Source organism: Manacus vitellinus, unplaced genomic scaffold (assembly GCF_001715985.3).
Source record: "Manacus vitellinus isolate BGI_N305 unplaced genomic scaffold, ASM171598v3 scaffold_113_pilon, whole genome shotgun sequence".
Classification (NCBI taxonomy): Eukaryota; Metazoa; Chordata; class Aves; order Passeriformes; family Pipridae; genus Manacus; species Manacus vitellinus.
This window is the reverse complement of record NW_021938858.1, coordinates 577,643-603,943: the sequence shown is the minus strand read 5'-3', so window position 1 is coordinate 603,943 and position 26,301 is coordinate 577,643. Positions and strand designations below refer to the sequence as shown.

At 37.0% G+C, this 26,301-nt stretch overlaps 2 protein-coding genes across 2 annotated transcripts in view; one reads left to right on the top strand and one right to left on the bottom strand.

Annotated features, from left to right (window-relative positions):
* The window catches only part of ARL13B (ADP ribosylation factor like GTPase 13B), a 45,601-nt gene that overhangs the window by 5,699 nt on the left and 13,601 nt on the right, over nucleotides 1–26,301 (bottom strand). The window contains exons 5-8 of the mRNA XM_029965647.1: nucleotides 12,680–12,785; nucleotides 3,235–3,437; nucleotides 1,234–1,327; nucleotides 6–83 (exon numbers count right to left, since the gene is read on the bottom strand). Of these exons, the coding sequence (XP_029821507.1) occupies nucleotides 6–83; nucleotides 1,234–1,327; nucleotides 3,235–3,437; nucleotides 12,680–12,785 (481 nt within the window). The remainder of the gene's footprint in view (nucleotides 1–5; nucleotides 84–1,233; nucleotides 1,328–3,234; nucleotides 3,438–12,679; nucleotides 12,786–26,301) is intronic.
* STX19 (syntaxin 19) lies at nucleotides 15,313–25,823 on the top strand. The gene is made up of 2 exons (XM_008920171.3): nucleotides 15,313–15,566; nucleotides 24,728–25,823. Exon 2 carries the CDS (start codon nucleotides 24,826–24,828, stop codon nucleotides 25,699–25,701), a length of 876 nt encoding a protein of 291 aa, XP_008918419.1. The 5' UTR covers nucleotides 15,313–15,566; nucleotides 24,728–24,825; the 3' UTR covers nucleotides 25,702–25,823.

The following is a 26,301-nucleotide window of genomic DNA, read 5'->3' as shown; positions in this document are numbered from 1 at the left end:
TCTGCTTGTGATTTCAAGACAATTGTAGCCTTTTCAGTCTCCAACCTTTGCTGCTTCTTCTCCTTTTCTATTTGCTTTTCATTCTAACAAAAATGGGTAAGAATTTTTTTAAACTGACTAATAAGACAGGAAGGTTATTAAAAAATGAAAAAAAAATTTCTGTCCCACATACAGCATGGAATTTATTGTCAAAAAGGTGAAGAAATTAAATTTCAAATATGCTGTACAGAGGGAGGGAGGGGGAATTAAGAAAAAAATGAAATTATGTTTTTGACTGTTTTCTTGCTTTACTTTTGGTCATATTAAAAAAATAAACCAAAATAGGAATATAAACAATATCAAGTCCAGAGGTTAGAAAACTTCTAATTTCTTCCTCTTCGATTACGTTTTACTTTATGTTTATTTAAAACAAAATACAGTTTCACAGAGCTTAAGTATCCTGAAAATACCACCACAATTTGGACAAATATCTATTGCATCATGCAGACTCAATCCCAGGCTGTTTCACAAGTTCTATATCACTAAACCACCATCTCTGCAATATGCACACTCTGTCTTCCTCCTCTGTATGTTATTATTAAGTGTATTATTGTGCATGCAGCTGATTTTACATGCTGTGTGGATGTGGGTGCTTTTGTCCTGGAGAAAAGCAAATGTTTGAGTTACTTCCTGGAAAAGTTTACGTGTTTCTTTAGATTGTGTTATCTCCAGTCAACTGAATAAAAAAATATGGCACAATAAATAAGAACTACCAGAACTGAGAAACACAGGTTAAAGAAACTTAAATATATGAATGTGATTTTCATATTTCAAAACTAAAAAACTTCTCAATAGTGTCAATTTTCAACTGAAAACAGGTCATGCTCAGAAATCTAAACAGTTGTAGAAGTCAGTCAGATTTTATGACTCACTACATTATACAAGAAGCAAACAGACCTTGAATATTTCCACTTCTGAATCCCCACTGGTTTAATTAGGAAATATGTGTGTTTAGATCTATTTTACTATGCCTACACCACTTTTGTCCCCACATCAATAATAGGGGGTTTCTTATCATGAAAACATTGCTTCAATGCACACAAAACAAGACTGCCAAGATTAAATACAAATTAAAAAAATGGTGTGCAGACAGACTTAGACCAATTCTTGGAAATTAACCATTTTTCTCATGACCTCTCAGACACTTGTTAGTGGCAGTTCTAAAATAATCCAGATTTCCACACAATCTCATACCTCAGAGATTACAGCAGATATAGGCTGGAAGGGGTTCTGATATTTCCCAGGCTCAGGGTCTTCCTCATCAGGTACAGCTCCTTCTTCTTTTTCCCTTTGGCATTGTTGGTGGATTTATGTTGTTGTTGTTTCAGTGGTTTTGGCATTTGTGGATTTCAGTTGGTTTTGGGTTTTTTTTGGGGGGGGGCAGAGGGAAGAGGGGGAGAATGAACAAAGAATTCTGGAGAAGCCAAGCCATAAATGTTATAGAGAAAAATTATTAGATCACCCAACTCATGTCCCAATTTATGCCAGCATGGACTTTAAAGGTCCCTTCCAAATGAAACTACTCTATGGTTCTGTGAACTTCCTTTGCCCAGACTCAGAAAAGTTCAGAAAGACACATAATGCTCAGTTTAGCAGCCCTAGTTACGTTTTATGTTCCAGATATTTATATAAGAAATATTACATTGCTATGTATTAAATAACACATCATTGATAAAGTACATTCTCATCAAGTACTTCTCCTGAATCATCTGATGGTAATTGCACATAGAAGTCACTGTTACATCTATTTTGCAGCTGTAAGTGCTGAGAGAGGAAGGAACAAACTCCTTGTTCAGAGGCACAGATGGGAATGAAAAGGAAGCCAGTAATCTGCCCATGAAAACATAATGTTTGGGAGGAACAGACAGTGCTGTTGAAAACTTCACAGCACTACCACTGTCTCTGGTTTTCCATTGGAAACAAGGTTGTTGCTACTAACATATTGTGGAGGAAATGCACTTTCTGAACAAAAAAGAAGCCTGGGGAATTAGTGAAACACAAAATGAAACAGAATTACAACTGAATCAAGATTAACCTATTTCTTACAACAAGAAATCGACTTGATGCAAAACAGCAAATGGAGAGTTCATGTCATCTCTTATATCTGAGACAAGCAAAACCAACAGAAGTTACTACTCAGGTTTCCTTTAAGGCACAAGAACTTTAGCAAAACTTTTAAGCCTTTAATCCAATTCAGACCCAATCAATTTTTCCAGTGAACAAATACAACTAAGGTCACTGAGTGGGGAGAGGAAATGACCATATCATGAGCCAGTTTCTTTGAGACATGTTTCAAAGCTACTCCTCCTCCCCACACTTCCCAGCATGGCATTAACCCAGTGCAATTCATCATGGTCAGAAGGTTTTGCCTGTACAGAGATATCTGGCAGACTAACAGTATATGGGTTTGTAAGTTTGTGAAATGTGCATGAAGACCATGCCAAGTTCCAAGGGTTTAAAACGTGCTTCAGTTACTTGCTGAAGTAAACCAAAACAGCAAGAGTATAGCCAAGGCACTTCACAGGAGCTTCTCACAGGAACTGAGACTCACAAAACTCTGCCTTTATAAGGAGGACGAGGTGCTCAGCAAATATTGTAATAATTCTTCAGTAAAATGATTCACATCAGGTTTTAACAGGAACCACGGTAGGCTGCTGAAGACCAGAAACGGCTTTGAAGGGAAGTAATAAACCACTTGTCCTACTTCCCCTCACTGCACCATCTTTGGTTTCTTCATGCCTCACCTATTGGATATCTTGGAGTTTATTAAGCATAGTCTTGAATACAGTTTCACATCTAGTCTTTGATACTCACATGTTGGTTACAGAGTCTAACTTAACAGAAGTTTAATTTAGAACACACTTGAAGGCAATTTAAGATTAAATGCCAGGATTTACTTCTTGGGTTAGCCTTCTGTGAAGTTATATTAGTAAGGCCAAATTTACTCCACAACCACCACGCAGTTCTCATTCACAGGACATTTCAAGAAGGGAGCAAATAAGATAAAGGGCATGAACCAGACAAAAACTTGTAGGTCCTGCAGAAAAACTCAAGGATTCAGGTCTGTACTTTTAATATGGAGACTTTTGGATTGTAAGTTTTAAATCCTTGACAGCTTGGTTGCACTTACAGAAATGAATCAGTTATCTTAGAGAAAAGAAGAAGAGGAGGAAGCAGAAATTACAGAGACAATACCTTTCTTCTCGTATCCTTCTCACTCGCTCAGCTCGTTCCAGTTTCTTCTGTTCTTCATATGCCTTTTGCTCTGTGGTGTCTCTTTGGATTCGCTCATTTAAGGCATCAAAATCTTTGGCTATGATATGTAGAAGCCAAAATAAACCCTTTTTTATTGATTTGTCAATTTTTTTCCCATAGCCCATGATAGCTGAGCAAGGTTCCTGTAAATGTAAGGGGAAGGAGGGGAAAAGTACTTGCAGTTCAGATCACATTCCTTGACTGAAAACAAGAAATTAGCTAAACAATTACTGTTTACTGCAAAACATGGAGAAGTATGGGAAGTAAATTTGTATTTAGGCATTCCACAAATTCAGAAATATTTACAAATCCTTTTTTTGCCAAGAGAAAAATCACATCTGAACAGTGATCCTTCCCGAAGGAAATTCAGGAAGGAAATTTGCCCACAGACAAATTCCATTTCTGCTTCTTTTTAAAAAAGCTGGAATACTAAATTTTCTGTTCAATTAAACAAGTTTTAAACTACATCAGTAACTTAATTATTCTTACATGGTTTCAGAACAGAGCAGCAATTACATTTTGAGGATCTCTATTGTAAACATTTGTTAGAACATCAAGGTGAGCAGTAGAATTTCTTGCAGAACAGATACATGGACTGTATCTTTTCTGGGAATGCAGGATTTTAGTTTCTACCTTACTGGAAGCTTTACATATCATTCATTCATGGCTGGGCTTCATGAAGGAAGATTTAGGAAGGCTCTATCCACATTTGTTACAGGCACGCTGGTGGCTTATGAGGCCAATATGAGATAGACATATCTGATTGCAAAAGGCACAGCAGAAAGACTCCTTAGGTGGTGTATTCTGCAGAACACGGTTCTTTCTGCGTTGCCTTTTCTCCTTGAGAGTGATCCTGCTGCGTTCTCAAAGGAGACAGCTGCCTTATAGATGGGGTGTCTCCAGGCCCCCCGATTGGAGGATTGAAGCTTTACATATATATAATTAGAAATTAGAAAATGAAGTATGTTACAATATACATACAATTTGACAGAGACATTTGTGTTCGTTGACAAGCCTCTCCAGAGACAAGGACTCGATTACATCTGCTTCTGACAGAGCTCCTTCTCTGTCCTGCTTATTTGCCAGCCTGGAGAAAAGATCAAAAGAAACACTTAGCACCCTGACACAAGAGAGATTCACGAATTTCCAAAAGCTAGGTTTTTGAGAAAAATAGGAAGAAGGGAAAGAGTGAGAAAGGAAAGATAAAATGTCTTATTTCATCTTTAATTCATTATCCTTTCTACTTAAACTTTCTACTTAGTCCATGCACCCTTTTCATCAGATATTAAAACTAAACAATCACTAAGGTGCTTAGTAATTCCTTAATAATTATTCATAGAGAAAGCAATTATATTTACAGCTAAGATGTAAAAGACCATCCTGTTTTGCATCTAAAGTTACACAGTGTAATCTGTTGGAGTCACTGGATGAAAGCTCCAGAACTTTGCAACTTTCCAAACCATAAGCAATTCCTGCTTCATGATCACCTTAGGTCTGCCTTATTATCAAATATTTCTCTCTAATGCCAAACAACTTCATATGTGATGTTTTGAATTTGCTCTTCCTAAGTAAAACTTAAAGCCCAGGGGGAGGAAACATACCTTATTAAATAGCAGGAAGCAAAAAACCCCCATATAGCTTAAAAATACAAAAGTGTCCTGTAAGATGAAGTGCTATCATTCTCTTATTTCTTAGATATATGGCACCAAAGAGGACTCCAGAAGATAGACATCCATTTAGGATTACAAGAATACAACACAATCTTATTTTGCACATTCTGCAACAGTAATAATCCAAGCTAAGTGCAAAAGCTGCAAGAAGGAGTATTCCATAGCATTAGGGAATCTGAAAATTGCACTTGCTTCTCTGTAATAAAAGACTTCCACTAAAATAATGTTGTTCTGAAATTTAGCAACATTTCAATCACATGAGAACTCCGATTCAACCTTCTGGATAAGAAGACAAATATTTGGCTTTCATGAACTCAATGGCAGAAGGTTTTGGAACCAGAAATCAAGTCATCCTCATTAACTCAAATGGCTTTTAGGGAATGTTAGGCCAAAGCTTGTACTTTGGATTTATCATACTCCTTGCTGAGAAGGAACAATGTTAAGAATTCACTCCACAGTTAGGAGAACTTGTCTAAGACCTTATTCTTTCCTATTTTCCAGAATCACAGTATGAGAGTTTCAATTCTTAATTATTTTACTGCCAACAGTTTTTACTTTCAAAGAAACATTAGGGAAAAAGCTGTATTGCATCTACAGCTCAAAAAAACATTCCCTGTCATCATTAACCTCATGATTCATTATCTAATCTTTCATCTTTTCTAGAAGAGTTTGTTTATGAAGGAGACCATAGAAAAGTAGCTTCTCAAATGTCCAGTCTCTCTCAACCTTCATCATTCTTAACTATTTGTGGTCCAAACAGTTCACTTACTTATAATCATGCTGGGAATACAATCCCTACATCCCACTGATAATCAGAACTTTACTGACTTGCCTGCAGAGCTAAAAAGAGCATAAGGTTCTTCTCCCTGCCCCTCCTTTGATAACTTGTTCCCACTTCTCAAAGAGAGAACTTCTTCAGCACTTTGGATGATTCACTGCAGAGATTCCCGGGCAATACATATACAGAGCCTAGGATATTTTCAGTGTTTGTGTCACTGCTTCTTCTCAGCAACCAGCCAGAACATGAAATGTCCTCTCAGTGCTTAGCTATGAAATGGGATAAACCAGTGAAAAAATTAAATTAAATTCAAGAAAGCTACGGAAAGTAATTACAAGATCGGAAAAAATTATCTCCATTTTTTTTCCCCACCACTTAACATCTTTGTTACAGTCTGAAAATCCTACTGTGCTGCCCTCCAGTCTCCAAAAGCATTGCTCAGCAGTGCTGTCAATTCATCCAGATCTAACTGAAGAAAATATTTCTGGGTAGTGCTTGTTGCCACAGCCTATTCCTTTCTCACCTGAAGATTAAATAACTGTACTCTGTGCTGTGTTACTGGACTGCACACTCTACAAAGCACACAGCTGAGGCAGAATGAAATGCTGGTGAGCTGCACAGCTCAGTGTCAGTGTGACACTAAAGTCCTACAGCTTGCAGTAGCTGCTGATTTTTACCCTCTAATAGCTTGAAAGGTGTCATATTTGTCTTTCTGGTCAATTAGTTTCCATCTTCTCTGCAGCAACACTGACTGAGCATTCAAAAAATATGGCTAAGGTGCTACATCTGGAAAAGCAGCATATCCAAATAACTGCCTCCACCTAATGCTCCCCAGGAATCCAAGTGGGTTTGCTCAGGTCATACATTTACTGAGCACCTCAGACTTTAGGTCAAACACATAAATGGAGTTAAAATATTTTTAAGATACTATAGTAAAAGGCATTATTTTGCTGGGTTTTGTTTTCCATCTACTACTAGATCCAGCCAGCCTTGCTTCTTTTTCCCTTCTGGTGTAGAAGAAAGCAAGCCCTGCACTTGTGCTCCACTTCCAGCTCTTAAGGCCTCTCTATCCAAGGAGCTGCTCCCAGGCACTGCCTGTTGCTGGGCAGTTCCAGCAATGGATCCACCCCTCAGCAAGGCTGGGTTTCAAACAGGCAGAACCAGATTCCCCAAGTAGAAAGTAATCAATTTGCCTGTCTACTGCAGTGGCAGAAGTTTCTCTCTCACACTACACCCTCCTGAACACTTGGACAACTATAGAAGAACTAGAAGCAGAAGGAATGAAGAAAACCCTTAATGGAAAAGTCACTCAGGACATGTTACTTTGGGAAATATTCAGAAAAATGTTTCTCAGATTGTACTGAAGCAGGAGTTCTGCTGGAAAGGATAAAAAAGAAAGCCATCAGCATCGGATTCAGAGGTATATACTTTTTTCTTACCTAATATATATAAAGTTGCAAATATCTGGAAAAAAAGCTCTGTATTGGGGATTTAGAATGGAAATGTGCTCAAGTGTCAAGACATACAAACAATGTATGTCGACCCAGCAAAGAATTAGGTATTTCTGTGGGTGAATATAGTCTCAGAGCTCTACTGCTCATGCACAGAACACCAGGTTTCAGGGCAAGTTTTATGCAAAAAAATACCTTCTCCAGGGAATACATCAGAATTATCTTAAAGGACAGATCTTGGTTTTAAATTTCCAAGTCCGTTACTTCCTATATAGCAATTTTTCATGTTTAAAACCCCATAACAGGTATATATCAAAACATACTTGAAAGCACAGGAGCGTGTCTGTTGGTTTATCATGTTAAGTTTGCTGAGTAAGAAGCTTTCATATATAAAATCATGCCTGGCTTGCTTTCAATTTCACCTAAAGTATATTTGGAATTGTGTTGGTGTACCAAACTTACCTCATGCAAGAAATAAAGAAAAAGTAGGCACCTACTGCTTTTATATCAAGTAGGATTTGTCTAAGCAACTTAAGAGAAGCTTTTGAACTTTAAAAGTCACGGGAAACAATGTGGAAAGGGAGTGTATGTGTGCACTGGCACAAGTGACATCTGCAGTTCAGTGACAATATTTCTTTAGAAGCCAGAAGACATGCCAGAGAAAAACAAAGTCTGAATGCAATCTATCCTTGAGCTGTTTATAAAATTACTGAGCAAAGAGGAAAAAATCAAACAAAACAAAAAACAAACCAGTATTAAAGTTTACTTTACAACAGAAAAGATCTGGTGAAAAAAAAAATCATGTATGAAATGGACAGATTTGTATCTTGGCTTTCATCAGAAATCCAAGAAGTGTTAGAGAAAGGGTATGTGTGGGAAGAGGGTTTTATGTGAGAGGGTATGCGTGTGCACGTGTTTGTTTTCCTGTTCTGCAGAGTTGGAGTTTTTTTTAAGTACTGTTACTTTCCAACTGATGCATTTCCCTCCACTTGTGTGGGATTCTTATATAGTAACATAATACTGAACAGTGAATACTGCAGTGGGTACACACTGGGGGGTGATCTGTAAAAATGTCTCAGATGTGCTGTTTTTGGGGTTAAGTTTAATCAGCATCAGTGATCACAGACCCATGGTGGCCATCAAAATGAAGAGCAAAGCATCCCTGAGGTCAAAATATTACAGTGTCAGAGCTATCAACAGGTTAAAAGCAAGTTTAGGAAAATGCATCTTTACAAGAATGATTACTCTGAGATCATTAGTCTTTAAGGCTCCTTGAAGAAGCTGTAGCTTTGTGGGATGGAGTCAGAATTCCTGGGGAAAGAAGGAAGACAGAACCTTTAAATTTAAACAGCAGCCTACACACAGGAAAGAACAGTGCTCTGTTCTTCAGTGTACAGTCAACCTTCTATTTAAAAATGCTGTTCTACCTTTTCTCCCCTCAGAAATTTTATCTCTCATCTATTAACTTTTTTCTTGGACAGCAATCAGAAGGATGTTTTATCCTAGAGAAGGGAGGCCTCAGCAGACACAGCATGAAAAAGTTTATTGGTCTTTTTATGCTTTGCTTATGTTAAACATCCACAAAAGTCAAACTCCTGATCCACAAACATGTCAGTTTGCCAGCTTGTTTTGCTTGTTCTTTCTTCTTCAGTTACTGGCAGTTCATGAGCTTTTTCAGGAAGTCATGGAACACAAAATTCTTTATATTTTTAGCAAACAATCAGATAGGAGAATAGACCAACAGTTTCAGGTCTTCTTGGTTGCTGACAATAATGACAAACCCATCAGTAACCTTTTACTGATTGACACATAGCTCTTCCTCAAATAAACTTACCTCATTCCTCTAGTTTGCTTTTCATGCCTTCAACCCTTATGCAAAACAATCCTTTGGATATTAGGCTAAGCTATAATGAAGAAATGATGAATAAAGTGCTACAAGATTATCTGCCTGCAAACAGCAATTAAGAGTTTGCTTTCATGCAGTTGCAAGGAGCTATGAGACATTTCTCTATTTCAAGCTTAGCCCGAGGCAGTTCCTCCAGGTCACATTTAAATAAGAGAATAATTAAGAATAAGATTCTAAACTCATCCTGTTATAATATCTCTGGGCAACTTCATTCTCATATTACCTTTTGAAATGGTCACAAGGTTGTCAATAATTATAATTTGTTTTATTTTGTTAAATTTTATGTTTTCTTACCATAGGTCTGAACCATATTCATATTTACTGAAAACATATTTCTCTGCTCTGCTCTCAGTTCAATCACACCTGTTGGTCAAATAGGCTACACCCAAAGAGACGTCTGAGCTCACATAAAACATGTTATTTTCAGCTTCCAGATGTGTAATTCCAAAAGAAATAACAATAAGTTATGTTGCCATATATTTCTGGACAAGATTTTTAAAAAAAAATTGTAAACATGAATTGGTTTTTTATACTTTATTTCACCTTGATATATCAATACCTAGACAAACAAAGTACAGTCAAATTGCCTATAAGATATGTTTTTATAAAAAACCTGCCTGAAAATCCTTACATTTATTCCAGGTGAGTTCCAAGGCTGTGATACAAAGCTCTGTGGTCTGACAGAAGTGAAATGGGAATGGAAAGTAGGTGGGATATTGTACAGGACAAATTTTGAATCTACAATTCCACTGTCAGGAAGACAAAAATCTCAAACCATTTAGAGCAATAAAAACCTACTAACTAGGATATACATATAACAATATATCCTATTAAACTTTAAGAATTTCACCTGTCTCCTATCCTGTTGCAGCCCTTTCTCCTGCTCCTATTTTATTTTCAAATACTGCTTTAAATTATATGAATATTTAGACCTTAATTATGTGATCTTTTAGCAGAAGAGATTATGATTTTCTTTCTGGATTTCTGTGACCTGTAGGTGGCCATCATATTTGCACCAGCTAACTAAGGGAAGGTGCTGATTTCTAGTCTTATTCTTGCTGGAAATAAACAAATAAATCGAGGTACCTACAACATCTACATTTATTCTCTGTTGCTCATTTCTGAGGACTCAAAGAGCATTATTGAAATTTTTGGTTAAATAGGTGAAAAAAAATGACCATCAAAACATTAAACAAGTTCTCCAGTTTTGCTTTTCATCCAGGGATACACCATTCCCTCACAATTACGGAGAATAAAGCACAGATTAACTGCTTTGCAGAGTGAGATCACTGTTGTGTCAGTGAGGACTTGTAGGTGTGACACCACTTGTGTGTGTCACTACAACTGTGATTTATGTGAGTGCCAAAGCACGAACTCACCACCTCCCACTTCCCAGAGTATGAGCAGGGAACATGAGAACTGCTGCCTGGACATGCAGAAAAGGTGGAAGATGCTTTTCCTCAAGTCTTCTCTATCTGCAGCCACACAATCACAACACAGGGTTTCAAAACTCCAAGGAACAATCTCAGATTTGCAACTGAATCACTGTATCTTTGAACCAAAGACTTCATAAAATAGCAAAAACCCCCCATATTTTTAATTGAAACACAAGAGAAGAACTGACAGTTGTAGAGATTTTGAAAGTATAAAAGCCTGTACCAGGTGATTCACCAACTGCTGATTCTCCCACTCCACTGAGTAGTATTATTCCCTTCTCTCTCAGGATTCCTTCCCATTTCATGCAGCACCACACAAAAACACAAGACACCTACATTTCCTACATCATAACTGTGTTACGGATTTATGCTCAAAGGCCCAAGAACATCTGCATTATTTTAAGTAACTAAGGTCTATTTTCTCCCTCTCTGCATCTCCCTTGGAGAACTTACTCCAGAGCAGCATGATTTGGTTGCACTTTGGACTAATTCTTACACACCTTATGAAATCCTTGAATACTCAGGACTGCTTAATTCTATTTTAATCCCATGTTTTTACTCAATATCATTATTTCTCCACAAACTACCTTTGCACTTTAGTATTTTTCAATATTGAGAATAAGACACCTTAGCCCATAAGTCTGAAAATGTTACTGATTTTGTACTCTTATCTCATAAATGGCATATTTTTAGGCAGGGCAAGCTCTCTGCCTCTGGTATTTTCTTGTTGAACCACTCCCACACTTCCCACAAACAGAAACTTGAACTTACAACTATTTCTAAGCATGTTTTTCTAAGGACTTAATCTTATCACAGAGATGCTTTAAGAGGCTATTTTCACCCAACCAGCCTGTGCCTGGTAATCCTTGGTTTAAGCATGTTTGTTTATCAAGTATTTAAGTTAAAGGACACTTTTTAAATAAAGGAGAAAATAAATGTAACTTGTAGCAAGAAATCCTACCTTAATTACTTCAGATAAATCTTTGACAAATATGACAAGATTCCCATCAAACATTTTTGTGAGAATACATGAGAGACCACAGCCTTTGGAGCAAACTAAATTTCAACTCCACTAGTTTTCCTCACAGACTACTAAAAGTATTTTAAACTATATGCATTTAAATGGTTATATGTGTCTCACCAATTTTTTTGTTGCTAACTTAAGATACTTAAGCAGGAATCAACTTCCAGCCCAGAGTATGACTCCAAACACTATCCACAGCCATTGTGCTCCGAAGTTATATAGGTTTGTTGTCATCATATAACAGAGCTATAATGTAACTTCACTGCAGCTGGGAACATGAATAAAATAAAATTTTAAGATGACATGTGACCCAAAACTCCTTTGGGACATGTTGCCTGAAAACATCCTCTACCCAGTGCCCTTAACTGACTCGTAACTATGGGACAGGAAAACAAACCAACCTTTATTTTTGTTGCAACCATAAAAATAAATAAAAACCCAACCCAACCAACAAAACAAAACCCCAAAATAACAGAACAAAACAAAAACCCCCCCTAACAACAAAAGATATCTATTTCAAGCAAGGTAAAGAAAGCAGTATGATCCAGAACACAGATCATACATATCGAAGAGCTCTTAAAGAGAGAATTCTGTTTCTTAATTGCCTCCAAGTCCTCTTCTCTGGAAGAGTATGCAGGATGTTAAAATGAAGGTAAGAAGGCATGAAAATTGTATCAAAGATCAAATATAAACAGAGCCTTTTGTGCCAGGCATTTTGATGAAGGCGACAAATAACCAAGAAATAGTGAAGAAAATTATGGAAATTAAAATTAACAGGAGGCTTTGGTAAATTGGGGGTGGTGGGGAAGAAATAAAACAATCCAGCAAAGCCAAAAAAGAAGCCATTACATCTAATTACAACCAGCAACGCGAGTTCCATATGATCAACTTAACTGCTTCACATATCCAATTGTANGCAGAAAGACTCCTTAGGTGGTGTATTCTGCAGAACACGGTTCTTTCTGCGTTGCCTTTTCTCCTCAAGAGTGATCCTGCTGTGTTCTCAAAGGAGACAGCTGCCTTATAGATGGGGTGTCTCCAGGCCTCCCGACTGGAGGATTGAAGCTTTACATATATATAATTAGAAATTAGAAAATGAAGTATGTTACAATATACATACAATTTGACAGAGACATTTGTGTTCGTTGACAAGCCTCTCCAGAGACAAGGACTCGATTACATCTGCTTCTGACAGAGCTCCTTCTCTGTCCTGCTTATTTGCCAGCCTGGAGAAAAGATCAAAAGAAACACTTAGCACCCTGACACAAGAGAGATTCACGAATTTCCAAAAGCTAGGTTTTTGAGAAAAGTAGGAAGAAGGGAAAGAGTGAGAAAGGAAAGATAAAATGTCTTATTTCATCTTTAATTCATTATCCTTTCTACTTAAACTTTCTACTTAGTCCATGCACCCTTTTCATCAGATATTAAAACTAAACAATCACTAAGGTGCTTAGTAAGTCCTTAATAATTATTCATAGAGAAAGCAATTATATTTACAGCTAAGATGTAAAAGACCATCCTGTTTTGCATCTAAAGTTACACAGTGTAATCTGTTGGAGTCACTGGATGAAAGCTCCAGAACTTTGCAACTTTCCAAACCATAAGCAATTCCTGCTTCATGATCACCTTAGGTCTGCCTTATTATCAAATATTTCTCTCTAATGCCAAACAACTTCATATGTGATGTTTTGAATTTGCTCTTCCTAAGTAAAACTTAAAGCCCAGAGGGAGGAAACATACCTTATTAAATAGCAGGAAGCAAAAAACCCCCATATAGCTTAAAAATACAAAAGTGTTCTGTAAGATGAAGTGCTATCATTCTCTTATTTCTTAGATATATGGCACCAAAGAGGACTCCAGAAGATAGACATCCATTTAGGATTACAAGAATACAACACAATCTTATTTTGCACATTCTGCAACAGTAATAATCCAAGCTAAGTGCAAAAGCTGCAAGAAGGAGTATTCCATAGCATTAGGGAATCTGAAAATTGCACTTGCTTCTCTGTAATAAAAGACTTCCACTAAAATAATGTTGTTCTGAAATTTAGCAACATTTCAATCACATGAGAACTCCGATTCAACCTTCTGGATAAGAAGACAAATATTTGGCTTTCATGAACTCAATGGCAGAAGGTTTTGGAACCAGAAATCAAGTCATCCTCATTAACTCAAATGGCTTTTAGGGAATGTTAGGCCAAAGCTTGTACTTTGGATTTATCATACTCCTTGCTGAGAAGGAACAATGTTAAGAATTCACTCTACAGTTAGGAGAACTTGTCTAAGACCTTATTCTTTCCTATTTTCCAGAATCACAGTATGAGAGTTTCAATTCTTAATTATTTTACTGCCAACAGTTTTTACTTTCAAAGAAACATTAGGGAAAAAGCTGTATTGCATCTACAGCTCAAAAAAACATTCCCTGTCATCATTAACCTCATGATTCATTATCTAATCTTTCATCTTTTCTAGAAGAGTTTGTTTATGAAGGAGACCATAGAAAAGTAGCTTCTCAAATGTCCAGTCTCTCTCAACCTTCATCATTCTTAACTATTTGTGGTCCAAACAGTTCACTTACTTATAATCATGCTGGGAATACAATCCCTACATCCCACTGATAATCAGAACTTTACTGACTTGCCTGCAGAGCTAAAAAGAGCATAAGGTTCTTCTCCCTGCCCCTCCTTTGATAACTTGTTCCCACTTCTCAAAGAGAGAACTTCTTCAGCACTTTGGATGATTCACTGCAGAGATTCCCGGGCAATACATATACAGAGCCTAGGATATTTTCAGTGTTTGTGTCACTGCTTCTTCTCAGCAACCAGCCAGAACATGAAATGTCCTCTCAGTGCTTAGCTATGAAATGGGATAAACCAGTGAAAAAATTAAATTAAATTCAAGAAAGCTACGGAAAGTAATTACAAGATCGGAAAAAATTATCTCCATTTTTTTTCCCCACCACTTAACATCTTTGTTACAGTCTGAAAATCCTACTGTGCTGCCCTCCAGTCTCCAAAAGCATTGCTCAGCAGTGCTGTCAATTCATCCAGATCTAACTGAAGAAAATATTTCTGGGTAGTGCTTGTTGCCACAGCCTATTCCTTTCTCACCTGAAGATTAAATAACTGTACTCTGTGCTGTGTTACTGGACTGCACACTCTACAAAGCACACAGCTGAGGCAGAATGAAATGCTGGTGAGCTGCACAGCTCAGTGTCAGTGTGACACTAAAGTCCTACAGCTTGCAGTAGCTGCTGATTTTTACCCTCTAATAGCTTGAAAGGTGTCATATTTGTCTTTCTGGTCAATTAGTTTCCATCTTCTCTGCAGCAACACTGACTGAGCATTCAAAAAATATGGCTAAGGTGCTACATCTGGAAAAGCAGCATATCCAAATAACTGCCTCCACCTAATGCTCCCCAGGAATCGAAGTGGGTTTGCTCAGGTCATACATTTACTGAGCACCTCAGACTTTAGGTCAAACACATAAATGGAGTTAAAATATTTTTAAGATACTATAGTAAAAGGCATTATTTTGCTGGGTTTTGTTTTCCATCTACTACTAGATCCAGCCAGCCTTGCTTCTTTTTCCCTTCTGGTGTAGAAGAAAGCAAGCCCTGCACTTGTGCTCCACTTCCAGCTCTTAAGGCCTCTCTATCCAAGGAGCTGCTCCCAGGCACTGCCTGTTGCTGGGCAGTTCCAGCAATGGATCCACCCCTCAGCAAGGCTGGGTTTCAAACAGGCAGAACCAGATTCCCCAAGTAGAAAGTAATCAATTTGCCTGTCTACTGCAGTGGCAGAAGTTTCTCTCTCACACTACACCCTCCTGAACACTTGGACAACTATAGAAGAACTAGAAGCAGAAGGAATGAAGAAAATCCTTAATGGAAAAGTCACTCAGGACATGTTACTTTGGGAAATATTCAGAAAAATGTTTCTCAGATTGTACTGAAGCAGGAGTTCTGCTGGAAAGGATAAAAAAGAAAGCCATCAGCATCGGATTCAGAGGTATATACTTTTTTCTTACCTAATATATATAAAGTTGCAAATATCTGGAAAAAAAGCTCTGTATTGGGGATTTAGAATGGAAATGTGCTCAAGTGTCAAGACATACAAACAATGTATGTCGACCCAGCAAAGAATTAGGTATTTCTGTGGGTGAATATAGTCTCAGAGCTCTACTGCTCATGCACAGAACACCAGGTTTCAGGGCAAGTTTTATGCAAAAAAATACCTTCTCCAGGGAATACATCAGAATTATCTTAAAGGATAGATCTTGGTTTTAAATTTCCAAGTCCGTTACTTCCTATATAGCAATTTTTCATGTTTAAAACCCCATAACAGGTATATATCAAAACATACTTGAAAGCACAGGAGCGTGTCTGTTGGTTTATCATGTTAAGTTTGCTGAGTAAGAAGCTTTCATATATAAAATCATGCCTGGCTTGCTTTCAATTTCACCTAAAGTATATTTGGAATTGTGTTGGTGTACCAAACTTACCTCATGCAAGAAATAAAGAAAAAGTAGGCACCTACTGCTTTTATATCAAGTAGGATTTGTCTAAGCAACTTAAGAGAAGCTTTTGAACTTTAAAAGTCACGGGAAACAATGTGGAAAGGGAGTGTATGTGTGCACTGGCACAAGTGACATCTGCAGTTCAGTGACAATATTTCTTTAGAAGCCAGAAGACATGCCAGAGAAAAACAAAGTCTGAATGCAATCTATCCTTGAGCTGTTTATAAAATTACTGAGCAAAGAGGAAAAAATCAAACAAAACAAAAAACAAACCAGTATTAAAGTTTACTTTACAACAGAAAAGATCTGGTGAAAAAAAAAATCATGTATGAAATGGACAGATTTGTATCTTGGCTTTCATCAGAAATCCAAGAAGTGTTAGAGAAAGGGTATGTGTGGGAAGAGGGTTTTATGTGAGAGGGTATGCGTGTGCACGTGTTTGTTTTCCTGTTCTGCAGAGTTGGAGTTTTTTTTAAGTACTGTTACTTTCCAACTGATGCATTTCCCTCCACTTGTGTGGGATTCTTATATAGTAACATAATACTGAACAGTGAATACTGCAGTGGGTACACACTGGGGGGTGATCTGTAAAAATGTCTCAGATGTGCTGTTTTTGGGGTTAAGTTTAATCAGCATCAGTGATCACAGACCCATGGTGGCCATCAAAATGAAGAGCAAAGCATCCCTGAGGTCAAAATATTACAGTGTCAGAGCTATCAAAAGGTTAAAAGCAAGTTTAGGAAAATGCATCTTTACAAGAATGATTACTCTGAGATCATTAGTCTTTAAGGCTCCTTGAAGAAGCTGTAGCTTTGTGGGACGGAGTCAGAATTCCTGGGGAAAGAAGGAAGACAGAACCTTTAAATTTAAACAGCAGCCTACACACAGGAAAGAACAGTGCTCTGTTCTTCAGTGTACAGTCAACCTTCTATTTAAAAATGCTGTTCTACCTTTTCTCCCCTCAGAAATTTTATCTCTCATCTATTAACTTTTTTCTTGGACAGCAATCAGAAGGATGTTTTATCCTAGAGAAGGGAGGCCTCAGCAGACACAGCATGAAAAAGTTTATTGGTCTTTTTATGCTTTGCTTATGTTAAACATCCACAAAAGTCAAACTCCTGATCCACAAACATGTCAGTTTGCCAGCTTGTTTTGCTTGTTCTTTCTTCTTCAGTTACTGGCAGTTCATGAGCTTTTTCAGGAAGTCATGGAACACAAAATTCTTTATATTTTTAGCAAACAATCAGATAGGAGAATAGACCAACAGTTTCAGGTCTTCTTGGTTGCTGACAATAATGACAAACCCATCAGTAACCTTTTACTGATTGACACATAGCTCTTCCTCAAATAAACTTACCTCATTCCTCTAGTTTGCTTTTCATGCCTTCAACCCTTATGCAAAACAATCCTTTGGATATTAGGCTAAGCTATAATGAAGAAATGATGAATAAAGTGCTACAAGATTATCTGCCTGCAAACAGCAATTAAGAGTTTGCTTTCATGCAGTTGCAAGGAGCTATGAGACATTTCTCTATTTCAAGCTTAGCCCGAGGCAGTTCCTCCAGGTCACATTTAAATAAGAGAATAATTAAGAATAAGATTCTAAACTCATCCTGTTATAATATCTCTGGGCAACTTCATTCTCATATTACCTTTTGAAATGGTCACAAGGTTGTCAATAATTATAATTTGTTTTATTTTGTTAAATTTTATGTTTTCTTACCATAGGTCTGAACCATATTCATATTTACTGAAAACATATTTCTCTGCTCTGCTCTCAGTTCAATCACACCTGTTGGTCAAATAGGCTACACCCAAAGAGACGTCTGAGCTCACATAAAACATGTTATTTTCAGCTTCCAGATGTGTAATTCCAAAAGAAATAACAATAAGTTATGTTGCCATATATTTCTGGACAAGATTTTTAAAAAAAAATTGTAAACATGAATTGGTTTTTTATACTTTATTTCACCTTGATATATCAATACCTAGACAAACAAAGTATAGTCAAATTGCCTATAAGATATGTTTTTATAAAAAACCTGCCTGAAAATCCTTACATTTATTCCAGGTGAGTTCCAAGGCTGTGATACAAAGCTCTGTGGTCTGACAGAAGTGAAATGGGAATGGAAAGTAGGTGGGATATTGTACAGGACAAATTTTGAATCTACAATTCCACTGTCAGGAAGACAAAAATCTCAAACCATTTAGAGCAATAAAAACCTATTAACTAAGATATACATATAACAATATATCCTATTAAACTTTAAGAATTTCACCTGTCTCCTATCCTGTTGCAGCCCTTTCTCCTGCTCCTATTTTATTTTCAAATACTGCTTTAAATTATATGAATATTTAGACCTTAATTATGTGATCTTTTAGCAGAAGAGATTATGATTTTCTTTCTGGATTTCTGTGACCTGTAGGTGGCCATCATATTTGCACCAGCTAACTAAGGGAAGGTGCTGATTTCTAGTCTTATTCTTGCTGGAAATAAACAAATAAATCGAGGTACCTACAACATCTACATTTATTCTCTGTTGCTCATTTCTGAGGACTCAAAGAGCATTATTGAAATTTTTGGTTAAATAGGTGAAAAAAATGACCATCAAAACATTAAATAAGTTCTCCAGTTTTGCTTTTAATCCAGGGATACACCATTCCCTCACAATTACAGAGAATAAAGCACAGATTAACTGCTTTGCAGAGTGAGATCACTGTTGTGTCAGTGAGGACTTGTAGGTGTGACACCACTTGTGTGTGTCACTACAACTGTGATTTATGTGAGTGCCAAAGCACGAACTCACCACCTCCCACTTCCCAGAGTATGAGCAGGGAACATGAGAACTGCTGCCTGGACATGCAGAAAAGGTGGAAGATGCTTTTCCTCAAGTCTTCTCTATCTGCAGCCACACAATCACAACACAGGGTCTCAAAACTCCAAGGAACAATCTCAGATTTGCAACTGAATCACTGTATCTTTGAACCAAAGACTTCATAAAATAGCAAAAACCCCCCATATTTTTAATTGAAACACAAGAGAAGAACTGACAGTTGTAGAGATTTTGAAAGTATAAAAGCCTGTACCAGGTGATTCACCAACTGCTGATTCTCCCACTCCACTGAGTAGTATTATTCCCTTCTCTCTCAGGATTCCTTCCCATTTCATGCAGCACCACACAAAAACACAAGACACCTACATTTCCTACATCATAACTGTGTTACGGATTTATGCTCAAAGGCCCAAGAACATCTGCATTATTTTAAGTAACTAAGGTTTATTTTCTCCCTCTCTGCATCTCCCTTGGAGAACTTACTCCAGAGCAGCATGATTTGGTTGCACTTTGGACTAATTCTTACACACCTTATGAAATCCTTGAATACTCAGGACTGCTTAATTCTATTTTAATCCCATGTTTTTACTCAATATCATTATTTCTCCACAAACTACCTTTGCACTTTAGTATTTTTCAATATTGAGAATAAGACACCTTAGCCTATAAGTCTGAAAATGTTACTGATTTTGTACTCTTATCTCATAAATGGCATATTTTTAGGCAGGGCAAGCTCTCTGCCTCTGGTATTTTCTTGTTGAACCACTCCCACACTTCCCACAAACAGAAACTTGAACTTACAACTATTTCTAAGCATGTTTTTCTAAGGACTTAATCTTATCACAGAGATGCTTTAAGAGGCTATTTTCACCCAACCAGCCTGTGCCTGGTAATCCTTGGTTTAAGCATGTTTGTTTATCAAGTATTTAAGTTAAAGGACACTTTTTAAATAAAGGAGAAAATAAATGTAACTTGTAGCAAGAAATCCTACTTTAATTACTTCAGATAAATCTTTGACAAATAGGACAAGATTCCCATCAAACCCCATCAAACATTTTTGTGAGAATACATGAGAGACCACAGCCTTTGGAGCAAACTAAATTTCAACTCCACTAGTTTTCCTCACAGACTACTAAAAGTATTTTAAACTATATGCATTTAAATGGTTATATGTGTCTCACCAATTTTTTTGTTGCTAACTTAAGATACTTAAGCAGGAATCAACTTCCAGCCCAGAGTATGACTCCAAGCACTATCCACAGCCATTGTGCTCCGAAGTTATATAGGTTTGTTGTCATCATATAACAGAGCTATAATGTAACTTCACTGCAGCTGGGAACATGAATAAAATAAAATTTTAAGATGACATGTGACCCAAAACTCCTTTGGGACATGTTGCCTGAAAACATCCTCTACCCAGTGCCCTTAACTGACTCGTAACTATGGGACAGGAAAACAAACCAACCTTTATTTTTGTTGCAACCATAAAAATAAATAAAAACCCAACCCAACCAACAAAACAAAACCCCAAAATAACAGAACAAAACAAAAACCCCCCCTAACAACAAAAGATATCTATTTCAACCAAGGTAAAGAAAGCAGTATGATCCAGAACACAGATCATACATATCAAAGAGCTCTTAAAGAGAGAATTCTGTTTCTTAATTGCCTCCAAGTCCTCTTCTCTGGAAGAGTATGCAGGATGTTAAAATGAAGGTAAGAAGGCATGAAAATTGTATCAAAGATCAAATATAAACAGAGCCTTTTGTGCCAGGCATTTTGATGAAGGCGACAAATAACCAAGAAATAGTGAAGAAAATTATGGAAATTAAAATTAACAGGAGGCTTTGGTAAATTGGGGGTGGTGGGGAAGAAATAAAACAATCCAGCAAAGCCAAAAAAGAAGCCATTACATCTAATTACAACCAGCAACGCGAGTTCCATATGATCAACTTAACTGCTTCACATATCCAATTGTATCTTTTAACTTGATGCAGCCCAAATCTCAGTTTTGGATGTAGGCTCCACTTTTATTGGGTGTATTTAAAACGTGGAAGAATATTCTATGTCGTTGCTTTGCAATTAAGCAAATGGACCTTTTAACTTGTCTTTTTTTTCCCTTTAAAAATAGAGAAGAGAATATAAAAATTTTCATTATCTTTGAATTTAGGACATACTTTATCATCGTGACAGATTAATAATGGTGGTCCAGCTCTCAGGATCTATTATTCCACCAGTGTGCTGATGTAATTGTCTTTATAAAGACTTTTCCAGTCACTTACGTCATGGGTTTGACTGCAGAGATTCACATAATCCAGATGAGCAAACCAGTCAAGTTATCAGAAGGCAAAGACTCTTGCAATCCCCTTAAAATATATTGATAAGAATGTAAAAATTGCATTTCTAAACCTGACAATTATATATCTAACTATACATAGCTATATATAAAGATGCCTACTAGAAGAACAAATACAAATTTAATCAACAGTGGATTTGCTTGATAAAAACAGAGAGGAGCAGGGAAAAAAGTGTTTCTGGGAGATACAAAATACCAGAGCAACCAAACTGAAATGTCCCAGTGCATTCCTAATTTTTCTCCCCAGATAAATTTATGAAAGCATATCAATAATCCCTGAACTGGGCAAAACTGGACCTGATTCATCCTTCTTTATCTCTGCCCCCTCCTCAAATCCATCCTGCAGCCACACCAGTTCAAATAAGTAATTGCAGCCATATTATTAGAGCAACTCCGTTGCTACAGATTATCTTTTTTAACCAGCAGCCTGCGATTCCAGCTCCAAACACGGTTTCAGCACCAGTAATAGTTCAGATAACAGATGGCACAGCAGCATTTATGACTGAGGAATGGCTAGAAACACAGGCAAACCTCACTAATGCTTTTCAGATTTGTAGGTATGAGAGCATTTAGAGCTATTTCTAAATACAGTCAATAACTTAAAGCTATAGTTTAACAAGTAAATGCTTCCCCATCTACTGATTTGCTTTGGCTTTCCTGCAGTCAGTCTCTTGGTTGCTTTAACCCAAATTTTCCAACCTCTGATGAACAGAAGGCCTGATGAGGATGTGCCAGTCTGTGCTACTTTATCACGGTAAAAATATCATCTTTTTAAATATTTTTTTGAATATAGGGGACACACTAACTCACTAGATTGCTTCCAGTCCACATATTCTGTTTACTTAAGTCTAAAAGAATAGGCATATTCTCCTGTTATTGACAAAAACTTCAAGGAAATGGATCTTTCATCTCAATCAAAACCCGACGTGCCCCTATCCACATACACAAACACACAGGACAAAAACAAGGACTTACAAAGCAAAGCTTGTTGTGGAACACACAAGAAGCCAAGCCAACAATTTCCAAGGTTATCTTTGTCAGGAAGACATCCTTATTTATTTGAAACCAGCATGTGTTTCAGTTGCCAGTATAATCAACCACATTTATTGCCAGGTACGTTCAGTGGCAGGTTTTGAAGGCAAATCTGACAGAATATAAGATATGAAACTAAGGTTCAATTGCTTGCATTCCATTCTTTTGTGAAAATAATGTTTAAACAAGAAAAAAAACATCTTAAGTATTTTTTGCTTGCTGCTTTGCAAGTTTGATAGTTGAGAATGTTTGGAGATTTGCAATTTTGTTCATTCTCTCCATCCCCCCCTAATTATTTGAAGACAAATGCACCTAAAACATTGAAAAGCAGATGTCAATCACTAATGCATGTACCTACTGAAGATAAAGCCCAGCATATGCTCCAGTGTTTAACTTACTTTCAAATCATAGGAGACTAATCATATGAAAAATGGGTGACTGCCATTTGTGGTCTGAAGGAATAACTGGATGACTTCATGCATGTTTCAGAGCTTTTCAGAAATCACTTGCATTTTCTTGGATACCAGAAAGTCTTGCCACAACACATCAAAAACATTAATGGTGCCCTTAGAACTTGCTTTTAATCCCAGGTTTGCCAAGCCAGGCTAAATTAACATGCGTCAGCAGCATTGGGCTACACTGAAACACATTTTCAGGTCACTTTGCCTGCAGCAGCTCTGAAACATTCCTAAAGGATGTTATCTTGAAGGAATAGCCTGACTTGTGCTGTGGGGAGAAGTTCAGCAATGAAGAGGCATTACTGTAATGAAACAAATCCATGTTGCATTTTCTCCACCCCAAAATAATACTCCTCAATAAATAACCTGCAAGCTTTTCTGATCACAAGTTTCAGTACATTACGGTAACTTTTTGGATTCTCTTGATGTGAATCAAACACTAAATTCAAATACTAAAGGATTGTAAGGAAAAGAAAAAGCAGTATGGGAAATCCACACTAGGGTAGAATATCAACATTCTTTCTCATGATTGACCCCTGAAGCAGTTCAAGTTTTGTTTTTCAGTTAATCCTCCTGCAGAAAGCCACATTAAATCTGTGAAGATGTGTCCACACTGTTTAACTCCAGGACTTATATTATTCAAAAATCTATTTAGGGACTTTAAATATGAAGTATCATTTCAAACTGTTCAAATACAACAAAATCATTTGCATATTGACAGGTTACCTGACTGATCCTTTGCAGTTATTACAAATGCATCCTTCTGGGTACTATAAAGAAGTACTACATTTGCTTAGCAATAAAAAGCAAATATAAATCTTTAGAATCAGGGTTTAAGAATAATTGCACCTTTAAGTCTTTCCTGAAACATCTAAAAACAAGCAAAAGATACTTCTGTCCTGTTTAACTGCTTGAGCAGCCCTTTGGAAGACATGCATTTGATTTCACCAGAAGACCCCAAGTAAAAAAATCCCATAATCTTCTGGTCCTGAACATTTTACTTCTTACTGAAATTTTCCATTCTTGATCACAGTCCAAGCAAATAACTCATGTAGAGTTTGAGAAAAACACTTTCTTCCCTATAATTAAAACCAGTTGAACTCAGATGTTTTCTAAAACATGCACAATGGAAACTTTCTCTTAATTATATCTTCAGTAAAGCTATATATTTAAGAATATAAAATATATATTTAAGAATATATTGTGAATTACATCTTCACAACATCTAGGGTATAAAACAAAACTAAATCCACTTTCTATTAAATAAGAAACAGCACTGAGTTGTATCCCACTATGGTGCACAACGCACATTTGCATAAATTTAATGAAGACTGCAAATGATAATGTAAGAATATAAGACAGTAATTGAAAATAGGCTTAGAAAATCTTCATGCTGCAACATTAGTGATGGGGATTCACCTCCAGAAAAGCTCAAACGTAAAAAAAATAATCTATTTTCATGCTAAATCATTAGTTTTTAAATTACAAGAGTTGCGTTTCTTACAGAGAATCCAAAAATGGAACAGCAGATTCACTGCTATTTCCAAAAAGATTTAAAGGTTGATTAATTTTAATCAGATAAAGAACTAGGATAAAATAAGAATTTGAGTTACTCCTCTCTTTCTCCCCAGAATAAAAGTGCTCTCCACACATTATGTTCTTTCCTGGTCCAAGTTCTGCATTCTACCCACACAAATGGGATTGGGCTCCAAATCACTGTATGTGGAAGGAACACTGTAGTGAAGAGGCTGAGGAAAGACTGTAACCAGACCCATGTGAAGGTGGTTATGATAAACTCCTCAAGAGCCTGGAATAAATGGTGGAGTGCACTGATACCACCTGTCTCATATATTTGTTCAGAATACCCACCACTTTTACTTTTGTGCAGAGAGAAGTGGCTCTAACCTCCCAAACTACTTTTGATGTTATACATACAACTGCTAACATTGATTGTTGTTACGTTTTGATTACAGTGAAACAAAACCAACAAAAAAAGATATTGGATTAACTTCCTGTGTTGCAAGAGGGGGGAAAAAAAGCCCAGGGAAAAAAAACCCTGAACACAAAAGCCATGAGAGACCGACTGCAAGAGTTTAAACTGAGGGCTAAGGAACTACAGAGAGCTGGAGAAAACAACAGTGCAGCTGTCCAAGAAGAGGAGCAGGACTTTGAACAGCAGGCCATTATTTATGAAAAAGAACCCATAACTGAAAGGCACTTGCATGAAATCCAGAAGCTTCAGAATGAAATTAATAACTTGGTGGAAGAAGTTAATAAATTCAGCCAACAACAAAAAAGCCTGGTGTCTTCAATGAGGCGATTCAGTGTTCTGAAAAAGGAATCTAACATAGCAAGGGAAATCAAAATTCAAGCAGAGCACATAAGAAAATGTTTGGAGGAACTGTCGAAGACAGTGAAAAAAGCTGAAAATGAGCATGGGCCATCACGTGCCACAGTGAGAATCCTGACTTTTCAACATGCCTTCTTATCCCACCGTTACCTCAATGCCATGCTCTCCTACAACGAAGCCATAACTGCCAAGCAGGAGAAATGCAGGAGGTTTATTGTCCGTCAGCTCGAAGTAGCTGGTAAGGAGGTGTCTGAAGAAGAAGTCAATGACATGCTCCAACAAGGAAAATGGGAGATTTTCAATGAAAATCTCCTCACTGAAGCCAAAATAACTAAAGCTCAGCTTTCGGAGATCGAGCAGAGACACAAAGAACTCGTCAGTCTAGAGAACCAGATCAAAGACATAAAGGAACTTTTTATCCAGATATCAGTGCTGGTGGAGGAGCAGGGGGAGATGATCAACAACATAGAGATCAGTATGAACAACACTCAAGAATATACTCAAGTATCTAAAGAAAAATTTGGGCTTGCAGTCAGGTATAGAAAAAGAAACCCCTGCAGAGCAATATGCTGCTGGTGTTGTCCATGCTGCAAATGATAAAAGAAATGAACTCCTGGAAATACCAATGGTTCCTACACAGCAAACTGATCTTGAAAAGCAGTCTTAGGATCTCATTTTCCCTTCAACAGCGCTCTCAGGAAAAACTCTGTCTATTTATCCAAAGAGAGTTAGAAGAATGCAAAGAATGTTATGGTTTTCACATAAACACATGAATAAGGGGAAAGGATCAAAGGACAAAAGCGCCACTTTTTTGTTCTTCTGACTCAAACTAAAGTAATGTGGCAACAAACTATCTGTGCTTTTGGGAAGCATTGAAAGCATTGTTATCTCAAAGACAGATTTCATAATAATGGTCTAGTTGCTTTTTACAAAATAATAATTGGTATTTTTAATTGCCTTGTGTTTTTTAGCACTTTTATTTACTTGATTCAAATTCTAAGGGTTTTTTTCCCCCAGAAATCTGAAATTCTACAAAACCAATGTACACATAAAGCAGACTCCATTAGTAACAATCCAGAATGTGATGCCTAAACCAAGCAAGAAGTCAGAAGAGAGTTATCTGGAGTGTTTCACTACAACTTCTACAGGAAAAGTTACTCACAGACATTGGGTTATTTATTTAATAACACTCTGCTG